General features: G+C 40.7%; 1 protein-coding gene across 10 annotated transcripts in view; it reads right to left on the reverse strand.

Annotated features, from left to right (window-relative positions):
- Positions 1 to 16563: 16563 nt before the first annotated feature.
- adgrb3 (adhesion G protein-coupled receptor B3) overlaps positions 16564 to 19152 on the reverse strand; it is a 335139-nt gene continuing 332550 nt past the window's right edge. For 7 of the 10 annotated variants that reach the window (XM_036960944.1, XM_036960946.1, XM_036960950.1 and 4 more), the window contains one exon: positions 17502 to 17903. In XM_036960944.1, coding sequence (XP_036816839.1) covers positions 17715 to 17903 — 189 coding nt within the window. In that variant the 3' untranslated portion in view covers positions 17502 to 17714. Of the gene's footprint in view, positions 17904 to 19152 lie in introns of all 10 variants that reach the window. The other 3 variants (XM_036960949.1, XM_036960951.1, XM_036960942.1) reach the window with 1 other exon arrangement.

Genomic DNA, 19152 nt, shown 5'->3' on the forward strand with positions numbered 1-19152 from the left:
GTTTTTTTTTTCTTTGTATTATCTTTCACCAGATCTAATGTGTTATATTCTTCTACATTCCTTTCATATTTCCACAAACTTCAAAGTGTTTACTTTCAAATGATACTAAGAAAATGCATATCCTTGCCTCAGGGCCTGATCTACAGGCAGTTAGATTTGGGTATGTCATTTTAGATGAAAATTGAAAGAAAGGGGCCAATCCTTAAGCATGATACACTGCTTTACTGCAGGCTGCTTTCCAAGGTCCTGAATACACTGAAGCACTGACTGGTCTGAATAACCCCAGTCAAAGGTTCTGATGTCCCATAACACAAGACTGAAACACTGGTCTGAATAACCCCAGTCAAAGGCTCTGATGTCCCACAGTTTGCAGTAACTTAATCAGATGTAGCTCTTTAACCCTTAAGGATTAAGGAAAGTTCTATACAATTACTCAAATGTGTAAAATTCCAGACCAAAGCGTTTGTGATGATCTCAGTATAAGGCTCTGCAGAAGCCCACAGACCACAACCTTTATAATACACTACGGACCAGAGAGGAGAGATGATAAATACATGCTTCATTAACTAAGTAACTAACTAACAACTCCCTCAATACAACAGATGGAAGGGAGAGACTAAACACACACACACACACACACACACACACACACACACACACACACACACACACACACACACACACACACACACGCTGACTGACGACACAAACACACTTTTACACTCAGAATTGGCTGCTGCTACTCTGTTTTTTATTTTACTCTTATTATTATCTACTGATACTCCCTGTATATAGCTCCACATTGATCTGGTACTAGTACTCCCTGTATATAGCTCCACATTGATCTGGTACTGATACTCCCTGTATATAGCTCCACATTGATCTGGTACTAGTACTCCCTGTATATAGCTCCACATTGATCTGGTACTCCCTGTATATAGCTCCACATTGATCTGGTACTGGTACTCCCTGTATATAGCTCCACATTGATCTGGTACTCGTACTCCCTGTATATAGCTCCACATTGATCTGGTACTTGTACTCCCTGTTTATAGCTCCACATTGATCTGGTACTGGTACTCCCTGTATATAGCTCCACATTGATCTGGTACTGATACTCCCTGTATATAGCTCCACATTGATCTGGTACTAGTACTCCCTGTATATAGCTCCACATTGATCTGGTACTCCCTGTATATAGCTCCACATTGATCTGGTACTGGTACTCCCTGTATATAGCTCCACATTGATCTGGTACTCGTACTCCCTGTATATAGCTCCACATTGATCTGGTACTTGTACTCCCTGTTTATAGCTCCACATTGATCTGGTACTGGTACTCCCTGTATATAGCTCCACATTGATCTGGTACTGGTACTCCCTGTATATAGCTCCACATTGATCTGGTACTAGTACTCCCTGTATATAGCTCCACATTGATCTGGTACTGGTACTCCCTGTATATAGCTCCACATTGATCTGGTACTGGTACTCCCTGTATATAGCTCCACATTGATCTGGTACTGGTACTCCCTGTATATAGCCTCACATTGATCTGGTACTGGTACTCCCTGTATATAGCTCCACATTGATCTGGTACTAGTACTCCCTGTATATAGCTCCACATTGATCTGGTACTGGTACTCCCTGTTTATAGCTCCACATTGATCTGGTACTTGTACTCCCTGTTTATAGCTCCACATTGATCTGGTACTTGTACTCCCTGTTTATAGCTCCACATTGATCTGGTACTGGTACTCCATGTATATAGCTCCACATTGATCTGGTACTGGTACTCCCTGTTAATAGCTCCACATTGATCTGGTACTTGTACTCCCTGTTTATAGCTCCACATTGATCTGGTACTAGTACTCCCTGTTTATAGCTCCACATTGATCTGGTACTGGTACTCCCTGTATATAGCTCCACATTGATCTGGTACTGATACTCCCTGTATATAGCTCCACATTGATCTGGTACTCCCTGTATATAGCTCCACATTGATCTGGTACTTGTACTCCCTGTATATAGCTCCACATTGATCTGGTACTGGTACTCCCTGTATATAGCTCCACATTGATATGGTACTGATACTCCCTGTATATAGCTCCACATTGATCTGGTACTGGTACTCCCTGTATATAGCTCCACATTGATCTGGTACTAGTACTCTCTGTATATAGCTCCACATTGATATGGTACTGATACTCCCTGTATATAGCTCCACATTGATCTGGTACTAGTACTCCCTGTATATAGCTCCACATTGATCTGGTACTGATACTCCCTGTATATAGCTCCACATTGATCTGGTACTAGTACTCCCTGTATATAGCTCCACATTGATCTGGTACTGATACTCCCTGTATATAGCTCCACATTGATCTGGTACTAGTACTCCCTGTATATAGCTCCACATTGATCTGGTACTCCCTGTATATAGCTCCACATTGATCTGGTACTGGTACTCCCTGTATATAGCTCCACATTGATCTGGTACTCGTACTCCCTGTATATAGCTCCACATTGATCTGGTACTTGTACTCCCTGTTTATAGCTCCACATTGATCTGGTACTGGTACTCCCTGTTTATAGCTCCACATTGATCTGGTACTGGTACTCCCTGTATATAGCTCCACATTGATCTGGTACTAGTACTCCCTGTATATAGCTCCACATTGATCTGGTACTGGTACTCCCTGTATATAGCTCCACATTGATCTGGTACTGGTACTCCCTGTATATAGCTCCACATTGATCTGGTACTGGTACTCCCTGTATATAGCCTCACATTGATCTGGTACTGGTACTCCCTGTATATAGCTCCACATTGATCTGGTACTCCCTGTATATAGCTCCACATTGATCTGGTACTTGTACTCCCTGTTTATAGCTCCACATTGATCTGGTACTTGTACTCCCTGTTTATAGCTCCACATTGATCTGGTACTGGTACTCCATGTATATAGCTCCACATTGATCTGGTACTGGTACTCCCTGTTAATAGCTCCACATTGATCTGGTACTTGTACTCCCTGTTTATAGCTCCACATTGATCTGGTACTAGTACTCCCTGTTTATAGCTCCACATTGATCTGGTACTGGTACTCCCTGTATATAGCTCCACATTGATCTGGTACTGATACTCCCTGTATATAGCTCCACATTGATCTGGTACTCCCTGTATATAGCTCCACATTGATCTGGTACTTGTACTCCCTGTATATAGCTCCACATTGATCTGGTACTGGTACTCCCTGTATATAGCTCCACATTGATATGGTACTGATACTCCCTGTATATAGCTCCACATTGATCTGGTACTGGTACTCCCTGTATATAGCTCCACATTGATCTGGTACTAGTACTCTCTGTATATAGCTCCACATTGATATGGTACTGATACTCCCTGTATATAGCTCCACATTGATCTGGTACTAGTACTCCCTGTATATAGCTCCACATTGATCTGGTACTGATACTCCCTGTATATAGCTCCACATTGATCTGGTACTAGTACTCCCTGTATATAGCTCCACATTGATCTGGTACTGATACTCCCTGTATATAGCTCCACATTGATCTGGTACTAGTACTCCCTGTTTATAGCTCCACATTGATCTGGTACTCCCTGTATATAGCTCCACATTGATCTGGTACTGGTACTCCCTGTATATAGCTCCACATTGATCTGGTACTCGTACTCCCTGTATATAGCTCCACATTGATCTGGTACTTGTACTCCCTGTTTATAGCTCCACATTGATCTGGTACTGGTACTCCCTGTATATAGCTCCACATTGATCTGGTACTGATACTCCCTGTATATAGCTCCACATTGATCTGGTACTAGTACTCCCTGTATATAGCTCCACATTGATCTGGTACTCCCTGTATATAGCTCCACATTGATCTGGTACTGGTACTCCCTGTATATAGCTCCACATTGATCTGGTACTCGTACTCCCTGTATATAGCTCCACATTGATCTGGTACTTGTACTCCCTGTTTATAGCTCCACATTGATCTGGTACTGGTACTCCCTGTATATAGCTCCACATTGATCTGGTACTGGTACTCCCTGTATATAGCTCCACATTGATCTGGTACTAGTACTCCCTGTATATAGCTCCACATTGATCTGGTACTGGTACTCCCTGTATATAGCTCCACATTGATCTGGTACTGGTACTCCCTGTATATAGCTCCACATTGATCTGGTACTGGTACTCCCTGTATATAGCCTCACATTGATCTGGTACTGGTACTCCCTGTATATAGCTCCACATTGATCTGGTACTAGTACTCCCTGTATATAGCTCCACATTGATCTGGTACTGGTACTCCCTGTTTATAGCTCCACATTGATCTGGTACTTGTACTCCCTGTTTATAGCTCCACATTGATCTGGTACTTGTACTCCCTGTTTATAGCTCCACATTGATCTGGTACTGGTACTCCATGTATATAGCTCCACATTGATCTGGTACTGGTACTCCCTGTTAATAGCTCCACATTGATCTGGTACTTGTACTCCCTGTTTATAGCTCCACATTGATCTGGTACTAGTACTCCCTGTTTATAGCTCCACATTGATCTGGTACTTGTACTCCCTGTTTATAGCTCCACATTGATCTGGTACTGGTACTCCCTGTTTATAGCTCCACATTGATCTGGTACTGGTACTCCCTGTTTATAGCTCCACATTGATCTGGTACTGGTACTCCCTGTTTATAGCTCCACATTGATCTGGTACTTGTACTCCCTGTTTATAGCTCCACATTGATCTGGTACTTGTACTCCCTGTTTATAGCTCCACATTGATCTGGTACTGGTACTCCCTGTTTATAGCTCCACATTGATCTGGTACTGGTACTCCCTGTTTATAGCTCCACATTGATCTGGTACTGGTACTCCCTGTTTATAGCTCCACATTGATCTGGTACTTGTACTCCCTGTTTATAGCTCCACATTGATCTGGTACTCCCTGTACTCCCTGTCTTTTTCAAGGTCTCTCTTGACCGATAGATTTGAGCTCAGTGACACTACCTGGACAAATATAGTTTAAATAAAAGAAACATTACCAGCCGTCAAATCCTTGCTTCCTCTGTCCTTGACATTATTCTGAAAGAGAATTGGAGGAGACCCTGAGACCTCCTCCTCCAATGAAATTTCAGAGGAATTAAGGAAACAAGGATGGAGAAAGCAGGGATTTCAGACATGTTTTATAGTTAAATAAAGGTAACACCAGGGTGTCACTACAGACACCTTGGTTCGAATCCAGGCTGTATCACAACCGGCCGTGATTGGAAGTCCCATAGGGCGGTGCACAATTGGCCCAGGGCCGTCAGGGTTTGGCCGGTGTAGGACGGCATTGTAAATAAGAATTTGTTCTTAACTGACTTTAATAGTTAAATAAAGGTTAAATAAAAATAATTAAGCCTTTCTCAGCCAGATATCAATTACTATATAAGGACTGGATTACATTATTATATGCATTGTGCTTAACTAATTCAATAATTCATATTCTGTAGAATATAATAACTTTATTTATATATTTTAAATTATAAATAAAAATATAAAATATATAATACTGTATATAAAAAAAAGGGTTAAGTTGGACTTTTGCAGTAAAGGAGAGCTGGATGACATTATTATAAGGATGACATTATAAGGATGACTTTATGTTGATGGATGACACTATCATAAGGATGACTTTATGTTGATGGATGACATTATTATAAGGATGACTTTATGTTGATGGATGACATTATCATAAGGATTACATTATTATAAGGATGACTATGTTGATGGATGACATTATCATAAGGATTACATGATTATAAGGATGACATTATTATAAGGATGACTTTATGTTGATGGATGACATTATCATAAGGATTACTTTATGTTGATGGATGACATTATTATAAGGATGACTTTATGTTGATGGATGACATTATCATACGGATTACTTTATGTTGATGGATGACATTATCATAAGGATGACATTATTATAAGGATGACATTATTATAAGGATGACATTATTATAAGGATGACTTTATGTTGATGGATGACATTATCATAAGGATTACTTTATGTTGATGGATGACATTATTATAAGGATTACATTATTATAAGGATGACATTATTATAAGGATGACTTTATGTTGATGGATGACATTATCATAAGGATTACTTTATGTTGATGGATGACATTATTATAAGGATGACTTTATGTTGATGGATGACATTATTATAAGGATGACTTTATGTTGATGGATGACATTATCATAAGGATTACATTATTATAAGGATGACATTATTATAAGGATGACTTTATGTTGATGGATGACATTATTATAAGGATTACATTATCATAAGGATGACTTTATGTTGATGGATGACATTATTATAAGGATGACTTTATGTTGATGGATGACATTTTCATAAGGATGACTTTATGTTGATGGATGACATTTTCATAAGGATGACTTTATGTTGATGGATGACATTATCATAAGGATGACTTTATGTTGATGGATGACATTATCATAATGATTACATTATTATAAGGATGACTTCATGTTGATGGATGACATTATCATAAGGATTACTTTATGTTGATGGATGACATTATCATAAGGATTACATTATTATAAGGATGACATTATTATAAGGATGACTTTATGTTGATGGATGACATTATCATAAGGATTACTTTATGTTGATGGATGACATTATTATAAGGATGACTTTATGTTGATGGATGACATTATTATAAGGATGACATTATTATAAGGATGACTTTATGTTGATGGATGACATTATCATAAGGATTACTTTATGTTGATAGATGACATTATTATAAGGATTACATTATTATAAGGATGACATTATTATAAGGATGACTTTATGTTGATGGATGACATTATCATAAGGATTACTTTATGTTGATGGATGACATTATTATAAGGATGACTTTATGTTGATAGATGACATTATTATAAGGATGACTTTATGTTGATGGATGACATTATCATAAGGATTACATTATTATAAGGATGACATTATTATAAGGATGACTTTATGTTGATGGATTACATTATTATAAGGATTACATTATCATAAGGATGACTTTATGTTGATGGATGACATTATTATAAGGATGACTTTATGTTGATGGATGACATTTTCATAAGGATGACTTTATGTTGATGGATGACATTTTCATAAGGATGACTTTATGTTGATGGATGACATTATCATAAGGATGACTTTATGTTGATGGATGACATTATCATAATGATTACATTATTATAAGGATGACTTCATGTTGATGGATGACATTATCATAAGGATTACTTTATGTTGATGGATGACATTATCATAAGGATGACTTTATGTTGATGGATGACATTATCATAAGGATTACATTATTATAAGGATGACATTATTATAAGGATGACTTTATGTTGATGGATGGCATTATCATACGGATTACTTTATGTTGATGGATGACATTATCATAAGGATGACTTTATGTTGATGGATGACATTATCATAAGGATGACTTTATGTTGATGGATGACATTATCATAAGGATTACATTATTATAAGGATGACTTTATGTTGATGGATGACATTATCATAAGGATGACTTTATGTTGATGGATGACATTATCATAAGGATTACATTATCATAAGGATTACATTATCATAAGGATGACTTTATGTTGATGGATGACATTATCATAAGGATTACATTATTATAAGGATGACATTATTATAAGGATGACTTCATGTTGATGGATGACATTATCATACGGATGACTTTATGTTGATGGATGACATTATTATAAGGATGAATTCATGTTGATGGATGACATTATCATAAGGATGACTTTATGTTGATGGATGACATTATTATAAGGATGACTTCATGTTGATGGATGACATTATCATAATGATGACTTTATGTTGATGGATGACATTATCATAATGATGACTTTATGTTGATGGATGACATTATCATAATGATGACTTTATGTTGATGGATGACATTATTATAAGGATGACTTTATGTTGATGGATGACATTATTATAAGGATGACTTCATGTTGATGGATGACATTATCATAAGGATGACTTTATGTTGATGGATGACATTATTATAAGGATGACTTCATGTTGATGGATGACATTATCATAATGATGACTTTATGTTGATGGATGACATTTTCATAAGGAGGAAATTATGATACTGATGTCACGCCCTGACCTTAGAGAGCCTTTTTATGTCTCTATTTGGTTTGGTCAGGGTGTGATTTGGAGTGGGCATTCTATGTTTTTGATTTCTATGATTTTGTATTTCTATGTTTTGGCCGGGTCTGGTTCTCAATCAGGGACAGCTGTCGATCGTTGTCTCTGATTGGGAACCATACTTAGGTAGCCCTTTTCCCTCGTTTCAGTGTGGGAAGTTAACTTTGTTGGTGGCATTTTGCCCTGTAAGCTTCACGGTTGTTTTCTTGTTTGTTGTTTTGTTGGTGTCATTTTTATAATAAAAGGAAAATGTACGCTCGCAACGCTGCACCTTGGTCCACTTCTTTCAACGGCCGTGACAACGGATGACAATATAAGGATGACATTATTACAAGGATGACATTAATATAAGGAAGACATTATGTTGACGGATTACATTATTATAAGGATGACATTACTAAAAGGATGAAATCATGATAAAGATGACATTATTATAAGGATGAGATTATGTTAAGATGGACATTATTATAAGGATGACATTATTATAAGGATGACATTATTATACAGATGACATTATTACTCATGTTATTATTTTTGATGGACGGGGGTCTAGAGAAGAGGTAGAAGGGGTCTGCTGCGGTCATACGAGGACACAGAGAAGGGGTGGATGGTGGGGGCTTGGTAGGAGATATGGGTGTTTCTCTGAGCGGATGCTCACTTCAGTCTGGGAACGTAAACATGTGTGTTGAAGCGCTTGCGTGTGTGTAAGTACGTGTGTGTGTGGGTGGGTGGGTGGGTGCCTGCATGCGTCTGGTGTGCGTGCGTCCATCCGTGTGTGTATGTGTATTTGTGCGTACGTTTTTGTGTGTGTGTGTGTGCACGTGCATGGGTGTGTGTGTGTGCGCGTGCGTGGGTGAGTGTGTGTGTATATGTGTGTGTGCTCGTACGTGGGTGAGTGTGTGTTATTGTGTGTGTGCGTGTGTGTGGGTGAGTGTGTGTGTGTGCGTGTGTGTTTGTGTATATGTGTGTGTATATGTGTGTGTGTATGTGTGTGTATATGTGTGTGTGTATGTGTGTGTATTTCTGCGTGTGTGTTTGTGTATATGTGTGTGCGTGTGTGTTTGTGTATATGTGTGTGTATATGTGTGTGCGTGTGTGTTTGTGTATATGTGTGTGTGTGTGTGTTATTGTGCGTGTGCGCGTGTGTGGGTGAGTGAGTGTGTGTGTGTGTGTGTTTTGACAGACACAGAGGACTGGTATTAAACTAGGCCAATGAACAGTGACGAATTAATGGAGTGTAGTAAATAACACCTTTCATCAGGGATCCAAATGTGCAGTGAAACGTCCTTGTTTATTTCAGGATAAAAGCCACTGGCTGAAGTGGCATCCATTCTGACAGAAAATAACCCAAGACATTGAGGCTTCTTTGAAGAATACAAGGCGCTCTGGTTCAACAGTGTTATTTCTACTAGCACCTAATCTGACAGAAAGTAGAATAGCATAGCTACTCTGAAATATGTATCCTCTTCCTAAGGAAACCCTGATCCAGTGGCCATGGCTGATTGTTGAATTAGCTGGAAAAGGTGTATAATTACGATGAATATGTCAACATACAGTAGCCTTCCTGTACACTACCCGTACAAACAATCCATGTGTATAAGAGAAAAAACATTTTCTCAATCCCCTTCTAAAATACTGTGAAACCATTGCACTTCTGAACACCAAAATAAATACAAGTTTTAATTGAAGATTTAACCAAAATCAGTTGAAGCTGAAAAGAGTGGACTACCTATTTTTAAAAGTGACATAGTATAAGCCCAGGTAGAGCAGAATGAACAGACCATTTCCTGTGATGTGGCCATTACATAGGGAACTCCCACTAGATCTATAGTGACTTTAATGAATACTAATGTCTGTCAATCAAAAGTTGGGGACTTCTAGACTGGGCGGAAAAGCTTTGAGGGTTTTGGACACCAGGGGAATATGTCGATGACAGTGGGGTGAGCTTTAGATCACCGTTTTAAATGGCCGGCCGGCCGGCTGCTGGAGATCAGTGTTGAGGCGGACAAAGGGAGATGACTTTAACTTAGCCTGGGCTTTCACCCCCTCCAGCAGGGCCTGAGGAGGTCTAGCGCTGTCAGGTACAGCCACAGGAAGACCATATGACTTTTCCACATCCTACCTCCTTTTCCTTTCCTCTTCCTCCGCCTCTCACTCCTCCCCCTCCTCTATCTCCTCATCTCCTCCCCCATCAGATTGGCAGGCTTTCAATAATGTAGGCTCACCTTCTCCTCCTCCTTTTCTTCCTCTGTCTCCTCCTCCTTTTCTTCCTCTGTCTCCTCCTCCTTTTCTTCCTCTGTCTCCTTCTCCTGCTGGAGGGTGGATGTCTGTTCCCCTGAGAGGTAACACTGATGCTCTTTCAGTGTCTGCTGTCGTAATGCAGGCTAGGCCAGACCGGGCCCATCAGACAGGACAAACAAGATCCCCCCCACACAGAGACAAACACACACACCCTTCCCATCAGTCCCCGAGCCAAATCTGCCTGATCTTATCCAGTTAACCTTCTGGAGGCACAGCGCATGCACATAAAACCTATTAGAGTGGGAAAGTTAGCTGGCTGCTAAAGTCAGAAATCAGATACAGTGTATTGAAGAGGTGAGTGAGTGATAGAGTGAGTGAGAGAGAGAGAGAGAGAGAGAGAGAGAGAGAGAGAGAGAGAGAGAGAGAGAGAGAGAGAGAAAGAGGTGAGTGAGAGAGAGAGAGAGAGAGAGAGAGAGAGAGAGAGAGAGAGAGAGAGAGAGAGAGAAAGAGAGAGAGAGAGAGAGAGAGAGAGAGAGAGAGAGAGAGAGAGAAAATGCAGGCTGCTAGACTGACACACAGGGAGAGTAAGAGGTGAGGTGACAGATTAAAGGAGGGCAGCGATGACTACTAATCTACAACCCCTGACATTTATTTCAGAGGACAGTGACAGTGAAGACAGAGTAGAAGGGCTCTGGGGCCAGTCATTTAAAACATATGGGGACATCCACTTCTGCACTGCAATTCATAGCTGCTCTATGTCGTCTGTCTTCCTGTATTTAAAATAATGACAGAAATCTGCCAGTCATTTTTAATTTGATTCCTAAAGAAACTATACAATCTGCTCACGATGTGGGATTCCACTGAGATGTGATAACTGATTTGACCCCTAATTATAAACTATTTTTTAACACTGCATCAAAACCATTACTGAATATGCAGTATACCACCACCAACATATACCACCACCAACATATACCATCACCAACATATACCACCACCAACATATACCACCACCAACATATACCACCACCAACATATACCACCACCAACATATACCACCACCAACATATACCACCACCAACATATACCACCACCAACATATACCACCACCAACATATACCACCACCAACATATACCACCACCAACATATACCACCACCACCAACATATACCACCACCAACATATACCACCACCACCAACATATACCACCACCAACATATACCACCACCAACATATACCACCACCAACATATACCTCCACCAACATATACCACCACCAACATATACCACCACCAACATATACCACCACCAACATATACCACCACCAACATATACCACCACCAACATATACCACCACCAACATATACCACCACCACCAACATATACCACCACCAACATATACCACCACCAACATATACCACCACCAACATATACCACCACCAACATATACCACCACCAACATATACCACCACCAACATATACCACCACCAACATATACCACCACCAACATATACCACCACCAACATATACCACCACCAACATATACCTCCACCAACATATACCACCACCAACATATACCACCACCAACATATACCACCACCAACATATACCACCACCAACATATACCACCACCAACATATACCACCACCAACATATACCACCACCAACATATACCACCACCAACATATACCACCACCAACATATACCACCACCAACATATACCACCACCAACATATACCACCACCAACATATACCACCACCACCAACATATACCACCACCACCAACATATACCACCACCAACATATACCACCACCAACATATACCACCACCAACATATACCACCACCAACATATACCACCACCAACATATACCACCACCAACATATACCACCACCACCAACATATACCACCACCAACATATACCACCACCAACATATACCACCACCAACATATACCACCACCAACATATACCACCACCAACATATACCACAACCAACATATACCACCACCAACATATATCACCACCAACATATACCACCACCAACATATACCACCACCAACATATACCACCACCAACATATACCTCCACCAACATATACCACCACCAACATATACCACCACCAACATATACCACCACCAACATATACCACCACCACCAACATATACCACCACCAACATATACCACCACCAACATATACCACCACCAACATATACCACCACCAACATATACCACCACCAACATATACCACCACCAACATATACCACCACCACCAACATATACCACCACCAACATATACCACCACCAACATATACCACCACCAACATATACCACCACCAACATATACCACCATCAACATATACCACCACCAACATATACCTCCACCAACATATACCACCACCAACATATACCACCACCAACATATACCACCACCAACATATACCACCACCAACATATACCACCACCAACATATACCACCACCAACATATACCACCACCAACATATACCACCACCAACATATGCCACCACCAACATATACCTCCACCAACATATACCACCACCAACATATACCACCACCAACATATACCACCACCAACATATAACACCACCAACATTTACCACCACCAACATATACCACCACCAACATATACCACCACCAACATATACCACCACCAACATATACCACCACCAACATATACCACCACCAACATATACCACCACCAACATATACCACCACCAACATATAACACCACCAACATTTACCACCACCAACATATACCACCACCAACATATACCACCACCAACATATACCACCACCAACATATACCACCACCAACATATACCACCACCAACATATACCACCACCAACATATACCACCACCAACATATACCACCACCAACATATACCACCACCAACATATACCACCACCAACATATACCACCACCACCAACATATACCACCACCAACATATACCACCACCAACATATACCACCACCAACATATACCACCACCAACATATACCTCCACCAACATATACCACCACCAACATATACCACCACCAACATATACCTCCACCAACATATACCACCACCAACATATACCACCAACAACATATACCACCACCAACATATACCACCACCAACATATACCACCACCAACATATACCACCACCAACATATACCACCACCAACATATACCTCCACCAACATATACCACCACCAACATATACCACCAACAACATATACCACCACCAACATATACCACCACCAACATATACCACCACCAACATATACCACCACCAACATATACCACCACCAACATATACCACCACCAACATATAACACCACCAACATATACCACCACCAACATATACCACCACCAACATATACCACCACCAACATATACCACCACCAACATATACCACCACCAACATATAACAGTATATATTTAAGCAATAAGGCACGAGGAGGTGTGGTATATGGCCAATATACCACGGCTAAGGACTGTTCTTAGGCACGACGCATCACGGAGTGCCTGGATACATCCCTAGCCGTGGTATATTGGCCATATACCACAAACCCCCGAGGTGCCTTATTGCTATTATAAACTGGTTACCAACGTAATTACAGCAGTAAAAATACATGTTTTGTCATACCCATGGTATACAGTCTGATATACCACGGCTGTCAGCCAATCAGCATTCAGGGCTCTAACCACCCAGTTTATAAGTGCTAGGTCTCCACTACGTCATATCAATGTTCTGTTCAGTATCTCTCTGACTGTTCCTAATAATAACTATAGGTCTCCACTACCTCATATCAATGTTCTGTTCAGTATCTCTCTGACTGTTCCTAATAATAACTATAGGTCTCCACTACCTCATATCAATGTTCTGTTCAGTATCTATCTGACTGTTCCTAATAATAACTGTAGGACTCCACTACCTCATATTAATGTTCTGTTATTTCCATAAGTTTACACCACTGTGTATCAATGTACAGTATAATGTCTTCACTCATGTCTGTGACACGCTAACAACATTAATACAATGTTGTTACTAGTGTAATTACAGAACTATTACAGAGGTATCAGAGAAACTTAGGTCTCTAGTCAGTCTGGATGGCTGAAGCGTTACAGATCAAAATGTGAAGGTCATTTCCCATTGAGTTGACATATGCAGCGTTTACCATGAATGAAGTCTGATGGGGCAGCAGGTAGGTAGCCTAGTGGTTAGACTGCTGGGCCAGTAACCAGCAGGTAGCCTAGTGGTTAGACTGCTGGGCCAGTAACCAGCAGGTAGCCTAGTGGTTAGACTGCTGGGCCAGTAACCAGCAGGTAGCCTAGTGGTTAGAGCGCTGGGCTAGTAATCAGCAGGTAGCCTAGTAGTTAGAGCGTTGGGCCAGTAACCAGCAGGTAGCCTAGTGGTTAGAGCGTTGGGCCAGTAACCAGCAGGTAGCCTAGTGGTTAGAGTGCTGGGCCAGTAACCAGCAGGTAGCCTAGTGGTTAGAGCGCTGGGCCAGTAACCAGCAAGTAGCCTAGTGGTTAGAGCGCTGGGCCAGTAACCAGCAGGTAGCCTAGTGGTTAGAGCGTTGGGCCAGTAACCAGCAGGTAGCCTAGTGGTTAGAGCGTTGGGCCAGTAACTGGAAGGTTGCTGGGTCGGAGCCCCTAGGTGACAAGGTAAAAATTTGTCTTTCTGCCACTGAGCAAGGCAGTTAACCCACTGTTCCCTGGGCACTGAAGATGTGGATGTTGACTAAGGCAGCCCCCCCCCCCCTCCGCTCCGCCCTGATTCAGAGGGGTTGGGTTAAATGCAGAAGACACATTTCAGTTGAATACATTCAGTTGGACAACTGACTAGGCATCCCCATTTCCAAGTCTCCGCTAACACCGGGAACTTTGCCTTTACATTTCTATCATGCTGAACTTCCACGATATGGATGGAATACTGTATGAAGTGTAAGCCTAACTTCTTTCATTTCTCATGTATGTTCTGTTCATTCTGTTCGTTCTGTCCAACCTAATGTGGGTTTGTTAATGGAAGGTCAAAAACAAAGCAAAGATGGCAGAACCAGATGGAATACATCTTAATAAGCCTTGTTTACACCTTGCACTAGCATGTAGGTTTCGTGATCTGATCAATATGATACAATCACTATCTGAGCAAGGTTTGTCGCATCTACACATGGTATTAAAATGTCTCTGATCCATCCACAGTGTCTGCAATGTAAACAGGTATACTTGTATGTCAATGATTTCACAAATAGTTTTTCAAAATAAGATACATGCATTTGTTTTAAGACATGTTGTGCCATAAGTCAATCATGCCACCTGTCAATGATTTCAGATCTGTCTACACTTGTAAGATATCCAGACACAATGCATCCCGACTACCTCTGGAATTGGTCAGGAAGATCTGATCACAATGAGTCTTTATAATGTCTACACCTCTCAAAAGATTTGGGCACAATCAGAATGTGGAAAAGATCAGAACAAAGGACACATGGGGCGGCAGGATAGCCTAGTGGTTAGAGCATTGGACTAGTAACCGGAAGGTTGCAAGTTCAAACCCCTGAGCTGACAAGGTACAAATCTGTCATTCTGCCCCTGAACAGGCAGAATGACACACTGTTTCTTAGGCCGTCATTGAAAATAAGAATTTGTTCTTAACTGACTTGCCTAGTTAAATAAAAAATGTTAGCACAAGGTATAAACGGGGCTTCTGAGGAGAACCTGTTGGTTTAAGGTACAAATCTGTCGTTCTGCCCCTGAACAGGCAGAATGACACACTGTTTCTTAGGCCGCCATTGAAAATAAGAATTTGTTCTTAACTGACTTGCCTAGTTAAATACAAAATGTATAGAAGGTATATATATATATATATATACAAGGTATAAACGGGGCTTTTGAGGAGAACCTGTTGGTTTAAAGAGCAATAACATCTGACACCAGATAGACTTGACAAAGGCATGACCACCAGATAGACTTGACACGTTCTCTGAAGCAGTACGAACATATTTCCTCCTTTATTCCTTGTTCAAATGTTAACATTTTATAACGCTATAACGCTTGATCAAGTTGGCATTTTTTTTCCTCATTAAAATAAATTGGCACAAGTAAAACATATGTAGACAAAAGTTTATTTACACCATACAACATTTTTCATTTTTAAATATTTTATACAGGGCTGCAGATGAGAGAGTTTTAGCCGAGATTCTTCAAGCAAGATTCTGCAGTATTAAAGTTTGTGAAATATATTATTCATATAAAAGTGAGTCTTACCTTTATTGCATTTAAAGCAATGAAGAATGTAGCTTTGACAAACATTCATTTTTATATGACAGAAAATCCTCTTTGCCTGCCACTCTCCGCTCATATATATTTTATATTATAAAGTAAAAAGTATAGTAATGGCCAAACAGACTTGTTATAAACTTTTTAAAAACCTGCATAAATATATACATTGTGCTTCCAGGGTCCAGTTTTGTGAAATATAAAACTGGATCCAACGAAGCTGGGATTGACATTGTATTATGTCTTCATTTAGCTTTTGAGGTTTATTCATCTAGAAAGATTTTCACCTTTTTGAAACCAATTCTTCTTTACCATGGGTACTCTGAAACACATGATGGTAAATATTGTACACCCACCTGGCTGGCCCGCTGCACTAAGTACACTAGTGAGAATACAAAAAGTAACACTGATGATTTTTGTTGTATTTTTTGTTGTATTTCTTCCTCCTGTCCTCTGTGTTTTCCTCTTAAATGGTATTGGCACATCATGTCCTTGTCATCCCTCCTTTAGAATCCAGATATGTACTAGGCCAAGGCTGTTAGGACAGTCTGTCCATTTTTTTCAGTGCAAAATACATCCTTTCCCCTTTCCTCCATGTCCTGGTTATCATTTTTTCTCCTGGTTTTCCTCTTCCTGGTTTTTAACTTCCTGGAAGTCTCCTTTCTGGAGTGCATCCAAAATGTCACCCTATTCCCTATATAGTGCACTACCTTTGACCAGAGCCCTATGAGTCCTGTTCAAAAGAGCCCTTTGGGTACTGGTGAAAAAGAGGCCTATAGGACCTGGTCATAAGTAGTGCACTTCATTGGGAATAGGGTGCCATTTTGGACTCATTTCCTGGTTTGTTTAGATCAGATCAGATCAGACCTCTGTCTGGAAGTCTCCCTCCTGGACGTCTAAGGGGAGATTGACACACTTCTCCCACTCTGCTGCGGTCATCTCCAGAGAGTCCTTGGGGTCAGGGTCTAGTACATTCATACTGGCGTAGTTCTGGTACTCACAGGCTGGGTTGTAGCTCTCCCAGGGGTTCTTGTTGGCCATGGCCTTGTCCTTGGGAGGACAGGGACAGGGACAGGTTAGCAGCAGATATGGACAGGGACATAGCAGGACACAGCAGATAGCATGCCTTACAGTCACTAAACATGGTTCACTATAAATTGTTACTATATGTTATACCACATATACTTTATATGTAATATATAGGATAGGGTCAGGGATATATACATACAGGGATATGTGAGGGTTATTACTTAGGGAGCATGCCTCACTGTCACTGGTTACAGTTCTTCTTCTTAAACATTGGGTAACATTGGTTAAATACATTTGAATTTCATCACTTTAAAACATTTATAAACATTAATATGAACGTTATAATGGATTATCCATGAAAGTTATTATAAAGTGTAGCAAAACAATGGATTATGGCAGAGACTTTGAATCATGCCGTACTGCCTCTATGCATTGATCACCTCAACTAATGTTCTGGTAGAGCATATTAATGGTGTAATGGTTCTATGAGAAGTGTAAGTAACAAAGGGTAATGATAAGTATCTCAAATGTGAATAATATGGTTAGATTATACCATGGAAGAAATCAAATGAATAGTGAGTTCCCTTCCAGCTGGATAACGGTGAAGAGGGACTAGAGGACGAGCTTCCACTGTGTCTGACTGTGTTCTGTTCCCATAATCTGGATGTACTCTCACTGACACTCACAAAGAGACTAGCAGGGAGTCAAATAGGACAGCGAGCTATCGGAGCTGTTACTATGCAGTCAGGGAACACACAATGGTCACTAATGTTGTCTGTAGCTGTGGAGCCAGCCAGCTATTCAGCAAGCCTAGCCAGCACTGCAGTACATTTAATCAGCCAGCCCAGCCAGCACTGCAGTACATTTAATCAGCCAGCCCAGCCAGCACTGCAGTACATTTAATCAGCCAGCCCAGTCAGCACTGCAGTACATTTAATCAGCCAGCCTAGCCAGCACTGCAGTACATTTAATCAGCCAGTCCAGCCAGCACTGCAGTACATTGAATCAGCCAGTCCAGCCAGCACTGCAGTACATTTAATCAGCCAGCCTAGCCAGCACTGCAGTACATTTAATCAGCCAGCCTAGCCAGCACTGCAGTACATTTAATCAGCCAGCCTAGCCAGCACTGCAGTACATTTAATCAGCCATCCTAGCCAGCACTGCAGTACATTTAATCAGCCAGCCTAGCCAGCACTGCAGTACATTTAATCAGCCAGCCTAGCCAGCACTGCAGTACATTTAATCAGCCAGCCCAGCCAGCACTGCAGTA

Source organism: Oncorhynchus mykiss, chromosome 23, assembly GCF_013265735.2.
Source record: "Oncorhynchus mykiss isolate Arlee chromosome 23, USDA_OmykA_1.1, whole genome shotgun sequence".
In the NCBI taxonomy this organism is placed as follows: Eukaryota; Metazoa; Chordata; class Actinopteri; order Salmoniformes; family Salmonidae; genus Oncorhynchus; species Oncorhynchus mykiss.